An 18,565-nucleotide genomic window follows, 5' to 3' on the forward strand; every position below is an offset into this window, starting at 1 on the left:
TTTGAATGTCTATTTTTTATATATTAGCTTATTATCAATCTGATTATTTTTTAATTAGTATTTATTTCAAACCCCTTCTCCTTGGGTTAGAATAGATTAGAATAGAACAGAACAGAACAGAACAGAACAGAATAGCTTTATTATTTTCATTGTAAAGTTACAATGAAATTTAGCAGAAACTCTCCATTGTGCAAAAAGACTACAAGAACAAGATATGGAAACAAACAGTAAAAATATTTCAGGAAAAGTTCCAGAATTTGTTAAAAAAAAAAAAAAAAAGAAAAAAAAAGGAAGAAAATAATAAAATAAAGTGCTACATTCATTTTCTAATGAGACAGATTTCTTTTTACCACTTTTGCTTTAACAAAAAAATATTTTCAATTTTATACCATTAAATGATTGCTCCAATTTTTTATTAAGACTATGACTTGTTTTGAAAATGGTACCTTGAATGGCAAATTGCATCTACTTATATTTATAGCCCTTATACCTTCCTTGAAGGCCCAAAGCGCTTTACTGTCCCATTCACCCATTCACACACATTCACACATTGGTGGCAGCTCCACTGCCTAACACAGGCAGTGGAGCTGCAATGTGGGGTTCAGTGTCTTGCCCAAGGACACTTCGAAACAAGGGCGGGCAAAGCAGGAACTCAACCTACCATCAGAGGTTGAGAACTGTTCCTCTGTACCAAGGCTGCCTTTGTACCCTACTTGTCTAGAAGAACTTAATGTTGTTTTTTCTGTCTTTTTTAGGGAGATTGGAGGTTCACTTTTCATGTCGCTATAATTTTAGTTTGTAGATCAGCTTAGTGGGAAAAGATAACTCTACAACAAAAACCTTCATTGATTTTATAATTCTGTTTTGAAGTCTTTATTCATATAAAACAAAAGTGACATATTTCTTTTTTTTAATTCATGGAAGTTGATAGCACCAGTTGAAGCTTATTTTGCTCAGTTTTTAATTTAATGTTTGTATTTCCTCATGTTTGCTACTATTTTAGACTACTAACCTTCACCTTCTGCTGGTGACACAAGGCAGGTAAAGGCTTATTGCACAAAGTAAAACAAAAAATTGGTTTGTGTGTGTAATGATCTTGCACTTTAGAATGATTTCTCAAAAATAACTCAAAAGGTGATTGGGTTGAGAGTCTTTAAAGACCCACACCAATCATCTTTGGATCTATTGTAAAAGCTTTCAAGTGGTCTTGTAACGGTTATACGTTTTTTTGCCAAAATCATGAAAATTCTGTGTCATTTTCTAGGATAGTTCTGCAGAACGGCAGTTTATTATAAATATGCCTCTGAGTTGTAAATGGGACAGTTGGCCTGGAGTATGCCAGTCCCAAATTTTCTATCATTCCTTTGTTTGCACCCTCTCCCTCTAGCTCACAGCTTTTCAAACCTCTAACCTAACATCACAGGTGCAATAAAAATGGTGAGCAATATTTGAGTTATCCAGCCGTACAGTTTTGAGCCAGATGCCAGCTCAGACTAGAAAAAAAAGATGTACAGTGGCCTACAGGGATCTGTTTGTCTGCAAGTGGATGCATCAGAATGGAGCGGAGCAGGGAACTAGCCCGTCAAATGCAGCACCTAGGTCACTGCTACAGACTTTTTCCATCGGTATTTTTATGATCCGGATTCACAACAATTTGAACGAAGAAATGCTCAGAATTTCAATTTTAAGCTTATTTTTCTTGATGAATGTCTCCATCTTTAAAAAAAAATGCCACAAGAACATGTTAGAAAACACAATTTTCATCAGGGTGAATATTTATCTTTTTTTTTGGGTGATCCAACTTCCTCCCACAATCCAAAAGAGCAAGTTTGGAGAAATTGCCTGTCTGTGTCATAATGTGAGACATTCTGATGACTTATACTGGAAGTCTCCCAAGGGCAACAGCTGGGATAAGAGCCAGCAAACACAATTAATCAGAGTATTATGTTGTAGAAAATAAATAAATGTATGATGCAACACCCCCCCCCCCCCAGGAAAAAAAACAACAAAACTATAGATATATAAAAAAAACAATTCTGAGAACACAACCAAAGAGATAGGAGGGGGTGAAGGTGCATCTAATCTCAAAAGAAAAACAGTCCCCAGTTTCATAAGTAAAAACCTGCATTGCAGAACCTTAAACAGCGAGTTTACCGTGGCTGCTCCATGGATGTAATCTGCTCAGAACACAAGAGGCTGCAGCAGTTCAGCAGCAGGTCAAACTCGTAACTACTTAAAAATGCTGGGAAATCAGACATAAATCCTCAGAAGAGCAGGCATGATGAGCAGCATGGCTGAGATGGGACGGGGAAATGGAAGAGTGGAGATCAGACAGTAAACAGTTGCAGGTGGGAGTTGAGCAAAGCAGAACCAGACAAGAAATCACCATGTGCACCCTTTTTTTTTAAGGGAAAATGAGAACAGACAAAGGACCGTAGGAAAAAAAAAAAAAAGAAAAAAAGTGCCTGAAGATACAGAGAAAGTTATTTGATTCGAGAAAACATTTATTTTTCAGTCAGGGGCCGATAAGATTGCAGGACAAGTGGCTAATTTACTGGATTGTGACTGTTTCACTTATAATTTGCAGATTTCACAACTCCTCCTGTTATTGCTGCTTCTCTGCCAAAAATTTTGAAATGTTAAGATTTGTTTTAGAATTTTACATGACACCACCTTCCTCACATGTGTGGTGATTCATAGTTCAAGTTTCTTCCATCACAAATTGAATTCTCCTTGGCAAAAACTTGAAGTTTATCTCATTAGTTATATTTGAGCATAATTATGGCAAGTACAGACCAGTTAGTGTAGGAAATATACTAACTGAATACTTCTTCAGACTAAATTGTAACCTTTCATCTTTACAATATAACCCTTGTGCTATCCTAGGCATTTTACCATTGGGAGTTGGGTCATCTAGACCCACTAGACAGTGCTCTGAACCTTTTTCTTCAATGATTTGTGATCTTCACTGGTGTCCATGGATTACATGAAATCTTTCCACCTTTATCCACCTTTGTCATGGTAGGGAGAACACGTCAATGCAAGGGTGGGGTCATCTAGGATAGCACAAGGGATACAGATAGTACATAAATAGTATACTTTATACTGCCTCACTTTTAGTATAGGTATACTTGTAAATAGACTACTTTTTGAATATCTTAAAAGAGTGGCATACTGAAATAAGATAAAAGCAGCTGCTCACAATACTTTCAGGAATTACATCCTTCGGTTTAATTTCCTGATTTTTTTAATAATAAAATTTTATTTAAAAAAACATTACTAAATAAATTAAAAACACAATTTCCTGATTGTGGCTAGGAAGCTTTCAGAGCGAGTCAGCACATGACCTGAACTCTGATCTGTATTCTTTCTCTCCTTCTGTTTAAGCTTTGAGTTAAAGTATAAAAAAATTCTGCTCAACCAAACCCAACATGTACAGATTTCCATTGGGTTTATACCTTTGAAGTGCTCTCAGTGAAAAACTGGGCATTGTTTGGAACCACATGTTGGACCGGACCTTTCATGCAGGAAACCTGCAGAGATTTTCTGCCCTTCAAGGCAGCGTGGTCCAGAGACGAGAAAGCCTTTTGGGTTCCTGTGGTCTGCGATGCGACAAAAACATGCCCTCCGGAGTCTGCAATTGTTAAGTCCGTCCACATTTTCAAAAGTGAAAGACGTCTTTAAAGGAACTACACCAGTTTATGCAATTTGTGAACAGCAAATCATCTGATTTATGACTGTCTTTTTCAACATTCTTGTAAAAACATCGGTGTTTGGGATGGAGGTCCAAGTAGAAACAGATTTTTTTAGGATAAAGATATGATTAATATATAATTAAAGCCTTTTAACTGCTGCCTTAAATGAGGACTGCCTCTTTTATGTCTCATTACAAACTATTTGGAAGACGGTATTAAGAATTTGACAGAGCTAATAAATGTGTATGAACTTGCATCCAATTCAGCAGACATGGAAAAACTCTCAAATAATGTTGTTTTTAGACAGCAGCATAATACCTTTGTATGTATGTAGGATCAAATACTTGTATGGAGTGGTTTTTCTTTTGTAAATGTTGAAACTATTATGAATGTTGAGGTTGGAGCAATCACAGAAAGAGGAAGATCAAAGAGGAAGTTCATAGATGTGGTGAAAGAGGACATGCGGATGGTTGGTGTGACTAAGGAGCATGCAGAGGAGAGGGTTAAATGCACTGCAAAACAGGCCCATTAGAAATAAGTCAAACATTTTTAACCCTTTGGCCAAAAAAAAAAATACTGCCTATGGAGTACGAAATGGTCTTACAAAGAATATTAATTTTAAGAAAACAATTTTTATTTCTTTATGAGATTATTTTTCTATTATTTTTTGAAACAAGAGTCTTTGTGGGGATGCTTTGTTTTTGTGACTGCTGAAAAAAGTGGCCAAAGTTTCAGAATATTAACACCTTTTATGATTGTTTCTTGTGTTTTGAGATTTTTACATTTGTTGCTACGATTTCTATTTTAAAATTCTAAAAGTTCTTCTTTCATCTCTTTCTTTTAACATGACACAATACGATTCGATAATATTCAATTTCGGACACATGATCTAAAGGAAACGTAGGACAAGAGGAACAAAAAAAATATCCGAAAGGGAGTGAGAAGAAGTCAAAGCCTTTTAAACTCTCACCTCCATGCCCTAGACCAAACTTATTACCACACCCAGTATACCCACTATCTATTATAGTCCTGTTCCCTTTGTAATGAGTACATCTTCAGATGCCCATACACACACACACACATGTAATTAAACATATATAAATATACATAGAAACATACATTCGACATTCATGTGTCATGTATAAACACTCATCTGGTTTCATTTAAATCATATTCCCCAACACACCCAAGTGCATCCCCCTACAGTTTGAATTTATATACACAATATCCAATATGTATGTGTACTTATGTCTTACATATGTATTTAATGATCCTATTTTGATATTTGTCCTTAAACTCATTTGGACACATGTAAACTGGTCCTGTTCCTCAGCCTTGCTCCAAATGTTTATGCACAAAATCGTTTTTTGTTTGTGCGTGCCTTGTGTTTAATATTTTGATTTTCCCTGAAAGTATATGTTCCCTCTCGTTTAACGAATAATGGTTGTATATATATATATATATATATATATATACTTTATAGCGATATTGTTTTCTGCTTTGAATATTATTTGAGCTGTAGATTATGCTACCAAATCATAAAGTTTGAGGGTTTTTTTCTAATTGGAAAAAGACTTGAATGACAAAATTGTAACTGTTTCACTTTTGACTTTTTCTAAGTTGAGTGTCAGAGTCCTGGCAGTAAAAAAAATCTCTCCTACTTTTGTTTTGTTTATTTGGATCTCAATAGATATTATAAAGCATCATGACTCAGATCCATATAATGCACTTCCTCCCCCAGATCTTAAAGTATACATTTATGAATCAAAGTCCTCGTTTTTGTTGCCTAACACTAGAAATAAGTTCAAAGTTTTTCTAAGAACTAATCCAGATATTGCCATGAGTCCCACCCAAGCAGAGGTAAAAAAAAAAAGTGCAGAAAGAGAAATGTTTAAACTCAAATCAGAAAAATAAACACTCAAAAAAGGCGGATTTCAAAGTTCTCCTTTGGGGAGTAAAGGCTTGGGCTGTTGGTTTACCCTGAGGCCCCAGCCGCTCTGAATAAAAGCTTTCTCCCCTCAGATAGTTTTTTTCTTCTTCTTCTCTCTCTAGTTTGCGCCGTGGCGCGCCCACGGCACATCTGAACCACTGACAGTCTCGGAGAGGACAGAGTCACGGACGGACTTCACTCGCAGCTCAGAAGAATCAGAGACTGAGGAAGGAGAAGCAGACAGAAAACCAAGCCGGCATCGGGAAACCTCCCAAAGCTGAGCAGATCTCAGATTTCCTGCAGGAGTTTCCCCCAAACACCAGAAAGCTGCTGGTTTAGGTAAGAGGAGGTCTGCGCCTCAGAGCTGGAGAAAAGACATCTGGACTTTAGTTTGTTTCAAGGAACAAGCTGTAGATTTCACAGTAATTGTAGAAGTTGTTCACATTTCGATAACATCGTCATTTTCTTCGTAATGTTGTTTTTAAAAACATCCCCAGACGGTTTATTATAAATAATTGATAGTTTACTTAGTTTAGCGAGTCAACAAAGCGCATGTAACTTTTTTTTTAAAGAAAACTTTATTTGATTATTCATGTAAAAATCAAGTCAGGGTAATCAGAAAAGACCATACAAGTAAAATGAAAAAATACAAAAATTAACAGACTACTTCCAATAACAAATATTTTGCAATACTTGGATACATTCTTTTTTGAAATAATCAGAACAGTACGATGGTAAACAAAGGACATATTTTTTCACATCTATGAATAAAGTAACTTTTTTGCACCTATTTCAACTGAACATTTTAAACACTATTCTTTATTAAATGATTTAAACTTTGACAAAAAGTTCCTTATTGCATTTTCTTATTGGATAACACAAAGAAGTGCTTTAAAGGCAATAGATTTTGGAAATATTCCAAAAGGGAAGTGGTTATTGTCTATCTCATCATTTACAGAATAGTGACTTACTTGTTTTCAACGCCCTCTTTAACGCTGTCATTTTTTCCATTTATGTATTTATTTGGATGATATTACGGGACATATTATAAAACTGCATTTAAAATCCTTGAAGTAGAAAAATTGTTTAATCATTTTCTTTCTTTTTGCATTCCTCTGTCCCGTTTTTTCTAAATGGATGTTGACACAAAGTTGCGGGGCACACCCAAGTCTTGCTTCCACACAGGAAGCTGGAACATCGGAACAACAGACAAATTACAGTGTGAGGTGAGAACATCGTGTTAGGAGACCAGTATTAAGTCATTTGACGTAAAGTTCAACCTTATTACGAGGTTTTCCCTCCACAGATCAGCGGACAGTGGAGAGGCCACTTCTCTTCAACAATGGCTGGCTCTGCTGAGGATTACGGAAACTACTCCTATGAGTATTATCTGGAGAATGGCGACATTGAGGACCTTAAAGTGAACCACGAGCAAATGGAAACCATCCACATCATCTCAGTGGTCATCTACATCATATGCATTGTGATTGGGCTCATTGGAAATGGAACGGTCATTTGGGTGACCGCATTCAAAAGCAAAAGGACAGTAAATAGTGTCTGGCTGCTCAATTTGGCCCTGGCAGACTTTGTTTTTGTGCTTTTCCTGCCCTTTTATGTCGATTACATCCTGAGGGACTTCCACTGGAACTTTGGTGTGGCCATATGCAAGATGAACTCATTTGTGTTGTCCATGAACATGTACGCCAGCGTCCTTTTCCTCACCGTTATCAGCATAGACAGATACGTGTCACTGGTGCATCTGAATTGGTCTCAGAGATGCCGCACAGTGCAGAGAGCCTGGTCCGTGTGCGGCTGCATCTGGATGCTGGCTGCCTTCCTGAGCTGCCCTGCTCTCATTTTTCGTGACACCGTGCTCTTGTATGACAAAGTCGTGTGCTTCAATAACTTCCACATACACAATTTACACACGGCTATGACGATTCACATTTCCATGGTGGTCATGCGGACGACTGTGGGCTTTTTTTTTCCGTTTACAGCTATTTGTGTGTCTGGCATTTTTCTGTCTGTCAGAGTCAGTCAGTCTGGGGGTTCAGTTTGCAAGTCCAGCTTTTCCAAAACCATCACGGCTATCATTGTGGCCTTCTTTTTGTGCTGGGCGCCTTTTCATATTTTCAACTTGCTGGAGTTGTCCATCCATTCTTCCAAGGAATTCCACAATATCCTAAAATCCGGTTTACCACTGGTCACCAGCTTAGGGTTTTTCAACAGCTGCCTCAACCCTTTGCTTTACATGCTTCTAGGCAAAAAGGTGCGCCACATCCTGAAGCGTGCCTGTCTGGACATAACCAAGAACTCCCTCAGAGAGCTCAGCCAGTCCATCTCCGCCACAGAGATAGAGTCTGTGCCCGCTGTTCCTCTGGACGGACTCCCAGACGAGCCTGTGGCTTCATCAGAGCTGTGACAGAACTCATCCTCACCCGTGTGAAGCTGTCCTTGAAAAAGAGTTTGTGGAAGATAACTGTTCCTTTATCAGCTGTGAACTGTCTCCGCTCGAAGGTCGAGATTTCTCTGCTTTGTTTCATTTTGTTTTTTTTATTTGAAAATTCATAGAAGAAAGACTGACATGTGGTCCAGTCGTCAGTCTTCATCCATTTCAGTTTTATAGGTAGAACATTTCATTTTTTTAAACTAATGAGCCACAAATGAGTTGATTTGGACATCTGTGCAAAAATCTCCATGGCAACTATTGTGTCAAGTCTTTTTTAAACTACTAATAGGATGACAAATTTTTTTGCCTCCTGATCATTAGATATTATTGATTAATGACCATTTTAAACAGAATTTGCTATTTGTAGAATGTATATATCGCTGAAATAATTAGCACATTAAACGTATTACAAAATATTTATGCAAGTTTCTGTTTAAAAAAAAGGTTTTTAATTTTAAAGACCCACTCTGATCATCTTTTGATTAGTTTTAAAAGTGTTCCCAGTGGTCTTTTACGGTAATTATGATTATGCAGTTTTAAAAAGCAACTGTTGTTTTCTTGGACATAGTTTCTGCACAGCGGCAGGAGTTCATTAGAAATGTGCCTCTGATTTGCAATTTCCATTGCTGAGGGCACTCTGTTTACATGCTCTCCCGCTATTTTACAGCCCCTCACAACCCCAACCTAACATTACCGGTGCAACAAAAAGCACAAGGAATATTGGAGCTATCCGGCTGTACAATTCTGATTTAGATACCTGCTCAGATAAGGAAAACGAAGACGAACATGGATCTATTTGTCTAAGTGGATGCATCTAAGGAGCGGAGCACGGAGCTTGTGTGCGTTGACATCACAAACATGCATTTTTTTCAAGCAGCATGTTTTTGTCTGATTCACCACAATTTGAACAAAGAAAAACTCAGAAATGCAGTATTTACCTACATTTTTATACATGTCCTCCATCCTCAGAAAAATGCCCCAAAAAATACTAAAAGCACAATTATATATCACAGTGGGTCTTAAATATGTTTTTGTTCCCCAAAACATTTATAGTGTTTACTTTTTAATAATAAAAAGTACTTATTTTAATCCTTTTGTTCCTTTTTCTTTGTTTTTCTGTTACATAAAATTCAACTTTAATGTTTCATGAAGTTTCCAAAATGGAAACAAGATGTAAAGTTTTACACAAGTCAAAATGTGCAATTTCTTTATTCTCTATAAGGATCTCATTACCAATAGAGACATTTCCTGTGCTTTCTTTGAAGTTGACCCAGACCAGCAAAACTGGAATTGTTTGCTTAGCGGCTTCCATATGTGCCTGCAAAGAAAACATGAGCAGGCAGAAAGGAATTTGGGATTTTTTTGCTACAAGAAGTCAGCTTTTGTGACACATTACTGTCAATTACTGTAGAAAACATTTTTGAATAGCCGCATTGTATTGATTTTCTTCTTTAACTGAACTAAAATATGTGGAAGAGATGACACAGATGCAGCCTTTCAGGTATAGACGGGATGTTATTAAATAAAATTTTAAGGAATGTAAGAAATACTACTTTTAAAACTAAATCAACACAGGAATGGAAATGGAAAACAAACCCAAGACAAAAAAAAAACGGTGAAAGTTAACATGTGGAAATAAATGAGTGATGCAATGAAGATAAGACACAAAAAACAAGAATTGTGGGAAAACAAGTGGGGGGGGGGGGGGGGGGCAATAACAGGACATATTATGTATGATATTTCTGTGACTAATTTGTAATAAAATATACACCAAAGAATTTATATCAACTTAATATAGTGATAAAATAATATTTGTTAATAAAATCCATGAACTGATGTCTCTTAAAATAATTCTTTAAGCTTTTTAATGTGAGAATTTATCAAATGAATTCCACTTTTATCTCTACTTATACAAAGACAGCTTTTCATCATCCCCAAAAATGGCATTAAATAGAAAGTGTATTTTAAAAAAATAATATTTAATGGAGTTCTGAACTCGTGAATTGAAGTCGCATTGATTCCGTTTTTTGGGAGGGACAAAAGTTATTGGATCTTGATGTAAAGAGTTATGATTATTTTGTATTAAAAGATTGTCTAGCTCCAAGAAATATGCGTGCAGGGATAAATTATTTTATTGTATTGTATTAAGCCTAAAGAAACGTTTTCAGTTTAAATCCTTTTACTACACTGTTAAAATGTAAATGGGAACGTGTACCTCCAATTCGGATTAAGGTAATCCGTGACGCAGCAGAATAGGAAGACTGCACAATCTGCGTTGTAAACACTCCGAGAACTCTGGTTAGGTAAGAAAACCACTTCAAATAAATGTAAAGGCAGTTTGGATCATCTATAAACTAGCTTTTTATTTATCGCTAGCTAAGGTTGTAACGGTTTTTAATTTAAAGTAAAGAATATTTTACTGCAGAACCATAATATCTCTATTATTATCTCATTTTGGAAACCATATGAGCTAGCTACTTCTGTTGTTAGCCGCGTGGGTCATTCAGCTCACGGTTTTTTAGCATTTGTTGTTTTCTCCCGCGTGCATGTTTCTTGTTGCTAACGGCTGATGCTGTTGCGTTTTCAGTATGTTGCGTTTCCCTGTTGCGGGGCGCAGTCTTTTTCCAGTGGCTGTCGCCGGAGGGGGTTTGGGTTTGTCTGCATCTCATAGTAGTGGAGGTAGGGGGTGTCTGTGTTTTTATTAACAACAACTGTGCTTTACTCTGGCGAAGTTGGAAGGTTTTAGGTGCTGCTTTGCCATCCTTACTTTGTTCTACTTGATGGATTAAATGCAGGATTACAGGTTTGAAAGCTTTCACTTTGGATACCAGGCTGTTGCAGCCTAAAATGAACCGGTTAGGGCTTGTGCCGCCTCTTGGATTAGAAGGGTCTGCAGAGCCAGATTTGGTCCAGTTTCTTACCCAAATTCACAATGTCCCACTTTATGTTTAGGTATACAGACTTTTTTTGTGGGTATTAAGTCATTAATTTAATTTATCTAAATTATACTACTATATTTTTACACAAATAACAACTTTAATTTATTTTATTTTGACAGCAGCCCATCCAAGTTCCTTTCAAAATAAAACACATCCTGTATCAAATAAGATCCTCCTGCTTCAGCAGTTTTATTAAATTCAATAAAAGTAAAAAAGCAAGTCAAGCATGGCATTTTCTGTCATTATGGATGAATGGACAGTAGATTAAACTTTCATTAACATATTTTATACTCTAATCAAAAATGGCAAAACTTAATCAACCAAAACCACAAACCCATATTTTATTCAAATAGTTTGCTTTTTTATTCAAAGCCAAAGAAAGTCACAATAAAAACCTAACAGAGTAGATGTAGCTCCAGAGCCTCAGATTGCAGACTCCTGGATTAGAAGGACTGAAGTGATACCAGTGTAAAATATTAAAATAAAAAGGGATCCTGTGTCTGATTCTCTGCAGCTCGCACTGCAACGGCAGCAGCAGCTGCCAGGAACCTCCTGGAGGTGTTTGTGGATGGAAAGCCTGTCATGGTGGAGCCAGGAACTACTGTGTTGCAGGTAACGGAGGAATTTCATGGTACCCTCTAAGACGGTACGTTTTATGTACATCTCAGGTAGTTGATATTTGATTCAACTCCATCACAGGCGTGTGAAAAGGCAGTTGCTGGACGCTTGTCAGTTGCAGGAAACTGTTGGATGTGTCTTGTGGAGCAAGTTCCAAAGGTAGGTTATTTTTTTTTCCTCCTCCTGTCCAGAATGCCATGCATTGTCAAAATAAAAAAGGGGGTCTGGTTTGCTTTCTAGCCAGTTGCTGCTTGTGCAATGCCTGTTATGAAAGGCTGGAACATTTTAACCAATCCTGACAAAACCAGGAAGGTTTGATCATTTTAAAAATCATAAGCACCATTTTATGTAGCACAAAATGTTTGATGCTTTTAGTTGAGCTATAAAATGTATTTTCTGTCAAATTAAATGTTTCTTTTTTTTTTTTTTTTTTTTTTACAAAGACGGTGTCATGGAGTTCCTCCTGGCTAATCATCCTTTAGATTGTCCAATTTGCGACCGAGGGGGTGAATGCGATCTACAGGTAAATCAAAGACAGGCTTTTTAGTTTTTGTTTAGACGGACTCGGTTCTGAGGTTTAGTCTGTGTTTATGTGAAAGACCGGTCCATGCAGTTTGGCCGCTTCACAGAGGGTAAAAGAGCTGTGGAAGACAAAAACATCAGCCCTCTCGTCAAAAACATCATGACTCGCTGTATACAGTGCACCCGCTGTGTGCGGTTGGGCCACGTTGAGTCTTAACCAAGTTGCTGTAGCGTTGTGTGACTCTGTAGGCGGAATTCTTGCTTTCTGCAGTTTTGCCAGTGAGATTGCAGGCGTGGAGGATCTTGGCACCACTGGGAAGGGCAACGACTTGCAGATTGGCACCCACGTGGAGAAGATGATCATGTCCGCGTTGTCTGTTAACCTTATCGATATAGGCCCAGTTGGAGCCCTGACATCAAAGCCATACGCTTTCACGGCTCGCCCATGGGAGACCAGGTTTCCCTCTATAATTGTTTACAGCACATTAAAGACCCACTCCAATGAAAATGTTGTTTTTGGTGTTTTTATCATGTTACTGTGGCATTTTCCTGATGATGGAGGACATAAATATAGAAAACTAGGTTTCAAATTGCATTTTTTAGTATTTTTCTTTATTCAAATCATTGTGAATCGGGAAAAAGAGCTTTTTTGTGACTTGTAGATGGCTAGATTCACATACGTCTTTGTTTTCCTCTTCTGAGCTGGCATCTGGCTCACAACTGTACGGCTGGATAGCTCCAATATTGCTTACCATTTTTGTTGCACATGCAATGATAGGTTGCAGGTGTGAGGGGCTGTGAGCTAGGAAGATGGCATGGAAACTGAGAGCTCTCATTTATGGGTGATGGGAAAGGGTTGTGTGGTTGTTCTGCGCCAACAGTCCCCGCCCACAACTCAGAAGCATATTTTGAATGAACTCCTGCGGCTCTGCAGAAACTATGAGTTAGAAAACGACACAGGTCTTTTTTAATTTTGGCTGAAAACAACGTAATCATAATTAAAAGACCACTGGGAACACTTTGAAAAATCGAAAATCGGAGTGGGACTTAAAACCAGAAACATTTTATGATCGTTGTTTTCTTTTGTCTTCGGGAAGTGTGAAGAAACTGGATTCTCTAGAAAGGACTGTATTAAAAATTAGTTCGTACCCCGTCAGTTTCTTGCACACAGTAATAAATGAACAATGACTCAGAAACAGCTACTTATCTTTTTGTAGGTTTACTCCGCACAAAGAGCACAAATTTGTACGCAGGGTTAAGGCCCGTACACACCGGGACGAATATTCGCCAGGCGTTATTCGCCAGCGTTTTTCGCCACGTCTTTTGTGTTCACACCCAGGCGATTTTCGCTGACGATGAGCCGAGCGAACATGCAATTTCATTCCCTGACATTAGATGGCGCTTAATGTAAACAGAAATACTCCTGTACACAAGGTGGCACTGCGCAACTTTACGATTCTTAAAGTCGCTTTTCACTCAGAAGAAGAGAGCAAGTATTTACGCGCTTGTCAAAATCATACAAAGAAAACATGAATATTTCAAGCATCAGTAGCTCCAACTGGTACTTGGTAAGGGGATATTTAAGAATGTCCGTCATTATTTCTTCGCGGCAGTGTAGACGCTACTTGGCGTCTAACTTCTTCGCTGGTATGTGTGCTCAGCAAGGCAGTTTTGTGTTTGAGCGCCCCCAAGTTGTGTTTTACTGTAACTTCAGAAGCTCCAGGCACGTGTGCAAAAGCGCCATTCTCATTGGTCGAATAGATTTCGACGCGACGCGTCTAAAAAAAAAAACGAACCCGAGGCGTTTTTTTTTTTCGACGCTTTGGCGCGTGGCGTTTTTTCGCCTCGGTGTGCACACTCTCATTGGTGCCCTTTGTTTAGTCACGAGGCGTTAAACGTCGGCGAAAATCGCCGGCGAAATTCGTCCCGGTGTGAACAGGCCTTTACAGACAGATGAACAGGGTTGTTGCATCAGAGTCCGAACAAAGGAACTCAGAAATAGGCTTGGTATATATACCTTGCATTTGCATATTCAGAACCTCATCCGATGGTTCATGGTGTGAAAAACCCACCCCCAAGTTGTTGCAGGCTAGATGTTCGAAGGTCAGAGAGCTTAAAGTGTCAGATCTCTCTGAGGTTATCACAGACATTTGCCAGACCGCATACACCAGGACACAGAAAGATAAACGGGGAGGATAATGGAGGAATGTTACGAGACAATAGTCTTGGTTGTGCTCTGTAATATAATTTTGAGATGATAATACATAGTGAATCAAGTTTAAACCATCAGTGTAATAAAAGTAAAAGTTAGTGTAAAAGGGAGTTTCTAACTATTCTGTTTCTAATCACTCCTAACAGGAAGACTGAATCCATTGACGTTCTGGATGCTGTGGGCAGCAACATCGTGTTGAGCACGTGGGGCGGAGAGGTCATGAGAGTTCAGCCTCGCCTTAGCGAGGACATCAGCGAGGAGTGGATCTCGGACAAAACCAGGTCCGCTCCTTGTCACATCGCAGTTAGGTTTACGGGCTCCTGCGTCTGTCTGCCTCATATTTCAATCTCCTGTGACAGGTTTGCCTATGATGGGCTGAAGCGGCAGAGGCTGACTCAGCCGTTGGTGAAGGATGACTCAGGGCAGTTGGTGCCTGCGTCCTGGGAGGATGTGCTTGCACAAGTGGCTGGAGCAGTAAGCGGTTTTCAACATGAAAAAATAAAAGAATGTGGTTTTTGATGCAGCTTTATTGAATGACATGTTTTGAAAGTTGCAAGGAGCTGAAGGACGGGATGTCGCTGCTATCTTCTTAACACTGGTATTGCTGGGATTGAGGAAGCTGACCTGCTGTTGCTGGTGTGCACTAACCCGCGCAATGAGGCTCTTCTTTTCATCCGAAAAAGGTGAAAAAAAGTTTCTTTAAATGTGATATCAGTGACAAAAATGAGAAAAAGAAAGTGAAAAAATGTTGTTTTAGTGTAAACTGCTGCAGCTGGCTGCACAATGATTTACATGTGGCTCTGGTGGGAAAGCCAGTGGACCTCAGTTACACGTATGATCATCTGGGAGAATCTCCAAAAGTTCTACAAGAAATTGCTTCAGGAACCAGGTGACAGTTCAGTCTGAGTTAACATTTTCCGTGATCTAGAATGTTTCTCTAACAATGTCCAACCTGTTACAGGCTGTGGCCGAAGCGAAGCACCCTGTTGTTGTAGTTGGCAGCAGCTGCCTGCAGAGGGAGTATGGGGCTGCAGTAATGGCTGCCGTGTCCAGCATCGCTCAGAACGCTCACGTAGAAGACACGTGGAAGATTGTCAACGTGCTTCACAGGTGATGCGTTTCCAGAAATGTCAGCACCAGCATGAGGTTCAGAAGGGATTTCAGAGTAAAACATGCTATTTGCCTTTGTGATCAGGGTGGCCAGTCAGGTGGCAGCACTTGATCTTGGGTACAAGCCAGGGGTGAAGATTATCAGGGAGAACCCACCCAAAGTTTTGTTCCTGCTCGGGGCTGATTCTGGCTGCGTTACCCGACAGGATTTCCCAGATGACATCTTGGTTATATATTAAGGTCAACTTTTTTTCTTTTTTTTTGTATCTGGTCAGTCTGTTGTCTCCAATAGGTACTGATTCCAACACGTCCGGTTCTGCACACCCTTAGCAAAAAGTAGTACACGCGCAGTTTGTTTTATCAAGTATATGAGTGAAAGTATAGCAAGTCTACACTGTAGTGTAGGACGTATACTAACTGAAAATTTCTTCAGACTAATTTGGAACATTTTAAGTTTGCAAAATTTAAATAATCCTCCTCAGTAATGCAAATGTGTCCTCTATAGAGGACATTTCTAAACCAGAATATCTTCAAACCATCACATACTACTGAGTGAACTCCTTTTAGTATCTACCAAGAACATTTGGAGCTTTTTAATGATACCAAATGTGAAGGGGCGGGGCTCTGGGAATTGTAGTTTTTGGTGGATTTAAAAAAAAAAAAGGTTGAACAAAATTTATTTTCTCTGGTAATTAACTAGCATTTAGTCCAGCGCAGTGATATAAAACATTGGAGTTATGTGACCGGAACTTCTTTTGTAGGTGTGCATTTTCTCTGTGGATTATCACTTTTTAATCCACATCCAGCAGCCAATCAGAATTGAGTATTCACCCGGACCGTGCTATAAAAAAGGAAACTTCAAGTATACTGACTCATTTTTATGTAAATACTAAGTATATTGGTAGTACACTTAAATAGACTACCTTTAGCTGGGGACATACAGAGTGGTGTCTCAAACCCAGGAAAATTCCCTCAGTGGAGAAGGCCAATAAACGATTTCAAAGATGTGAAAAATGGGTGAAGCTTTTTCTCCATGACTCAACTAAAACTGAAATGAGATCAGAGTTAGGTGGAGCAACAGTTGAAGTCAATCTTTCCACTTCAGCAGCAGGAGGAATCCACAGCATCAACATTTCAATACTTTACTTACAATTACCCAGGTCACCATGGCGACGTGGGGGCCCCAATAGCGGACATAATTCTCCCCGGCGCTGCTTATACTGAAAAATGCGGCACCTACGTGAACACAGAGGGCCGGGCGCAGTAGACCAGAGTTGCTGTGACTCCTTAAGGCTTGGCCAGGGAGGACTGGAGGATCATCAGAGCCATTTCTGAGTTTCACTAGAAAACAGTGTCGGCATGTTACGTTCAACAAAATAGAAGGCTTGAACTTGTTGTACATTTCTAATTAAGCTTGCAGGAGTGAAACTACCATAAGACTCTCTGGATGAGGTGCGGAACCGACTGGCAGAAGTTTCCCCAAATTTGGTTGGAAATGACAACATTGTGGAAGCCAACTGTGCTAAACAGGTTGCTGAGCTGTTTAACGTTAGCATGTACCTTACCTACACTTTACCTGCACTTCAACAGGCTGAGAAGTCAAGCACAGCTGGATGCGTTCTGTGAATTTCTCAGTCTGTCATACTTTATGTTATTGTCCGCCTGCCCCCCATCTGTTTCAGTCAACTAGGCTCTCCTAACAGAACCTATTGTTCCTCCACAGCTTACCGTGAGAGACTTCTATATGACAGGTGGGTTTATCAGTGATCCAAACGGAGAATTAGAGGTCTTGACTTTTCATTGATACTTCTAATTTATCACATTTTTTAACATTCAGTTTCAACATTTTTCTTTATAGACACACTCCAATAAAAATTAAGTTTTGGGTGTTTTTAACATGTTCTTTTGGCGTTTTTCTGATGATGGAGGACATATTCTGTATGAGCTTAATTGTGACGTTGAAAATACGAAGGGAGGGCCACAGGTTCCCTGCCCCGCTCCATTCTAATGCATGCACTTGTAGACAAATAGATCTATATACGTCTCTGCTTTCCTCGTCTGAGCTGTGCATGGCTGAACAACTCCAATGTGGCCATTTTTATTGTATGGATAATGTTAGGTTGGGGTTGTGAGGGACTGTAAGCTAGCAGAGAGGGTAAACAGAAAGTTATCTGCAACAGGGAGAGGAATTGGGGGTGGGGGTTGCTCCATGCCAATGGTCCTGTCCACAACTCAAGAAATTGCAATGAACTACTGCCGCTCTGTGTGGAAACTATGTTCTAGAAAACAACACAGATTTTTTATATTTGGCTAAAAATGGCATGATCATAATTAAAAGACCACTGGGAACGCTTTTACAATCGATAAAAAAATCATGGGGGAGTTCAAATCTTTAAAGAAAAGTCTCAAACAATGAGTGTCAGAGTAAGCATTTGGATTTAGTACAGAGCTAACCAAACGAATTGTTTAAAATCATCTATTTACAACCTGTTTACAAAAAATAATTTCCTATCATCATAATAATATCTAGTAAATGATTATTTTACAAGTCATGGGATGAAACTCATATTTTGCTCTAAGGACAGATGACTGACCTTAGTTTTTGATGGCACAAATATTTGTGTATGCACTTTCTTTTCCAAAAAAATAAAAAATAAATTTGATGTATTTCTCATAATTTATGTGAAGGTGTAGTAACCCAACTCACCATAAGGAGGGTTATTCTCAATGCAACACTGCACACTGATTATGAACTACTTCAATGTGTATTCATCAATGCTTTGTATATAAATATGGATTTCTTCATTTTACATATTTACAGTTCTGCCTCTTTTCAATCGTTCCTGTCGTGTGTTTTATCTATAGATCCTGTAAGCAGAGCCTCCCAGACCATGGCCAATGTGTTAGAGCTGTTACAGAAGGAGCACAGGCTGGGATTGAGCCAGCCATGTGCTCAAGATAAAAGGACATCTTATTGCTGAAAGAAAAAAAAGTGTGCACAAATCAGATATTTACACGCTTATGTTAAGTATTAATTAATTATCTTTGATTATTCATATATTTTAAGTGTAGGAATAAAACATTATAATA

General features: G+C 38.7%; 2 protein-coding genes across 2 annotated transcripts; both read left to right on the forward strand.

Moving 5' to 3' along the window:
- Positions 1 to 5,735: 5,735 nt before the first annotated feature.
- gpr1 (G protein-coupled receptor 1) lies at positions 5,736 to 9,674 on the forward strand. The gene is made up of 3 exons (XM_004081934.4): positions 5,736 to 5,964; positions 6,777 to 6,851; positions 6,932 to 9,674. Exon 3 carries the CDS (start codon positions 6,968 to 6,970, stop codon positions 8,045 to 8,047), a length of 1,080 nt encoding a protein of 359 aa, XP_004081982.1. The 5' UTR covers positions 5,736 to 5,964; positions 6,777 to 6,851; positions 6,932 to 6,967; the 3' UTR covers positions 8,048 to 9,674.
- A 2,564-nt stretch (positions 9,675 to 12,238) lies between these two features.
- Positions 12,239 to 18,458, forward strand: ndufs1 (NADH:ubiquinone oxidoreductase core subunit S1). The gene is given in 9 exon segments (XM_023951171.1): positions 12,239 to 12,348; positions 12,425 to 12,610; positions 14,512 to 14,646; positions 14,725 to 15,048; positions 15,123 to 15,254; positions 15,327 to 15,475; positions 15,561 to 15,715; positions 16,636 to 17,226; positions 18,341 to 18,458. Coding segments are annotated over 6 exon segments (921 nt in total). The 3' UTR covers positions 15,361 to 15,475; positions 15,561 to 15,715; positions 16,636 to 17,226; positions 18,341 to 18,458.
- Positions 18,459 to 18,565: the final 107 nt, after the last annotated feature.

This window comes from Oryzias latipes, chromosome 21 (assembly GCF_002234675.1).
Source record: "Oryzias latipes chromosome 21, ASM223467v1".
In the NCBI taxonomy this organism is placed as follows: Eukaryota; Metazoa; Chordata; class Actinopteri; order Beloniformes; family Adrianichthyidae; genus Oryzias; species Oryzias latipes.

What these genes read in the sequence shown, in the direction of transcription:
- gpr1 (XM_004081934.4), top strand. Translation starts at nt 6,968, where the DNA reads ATGGCTGGCTCTGCTGAGGATTACGGAAACTACTCCTATGAGTATTAT.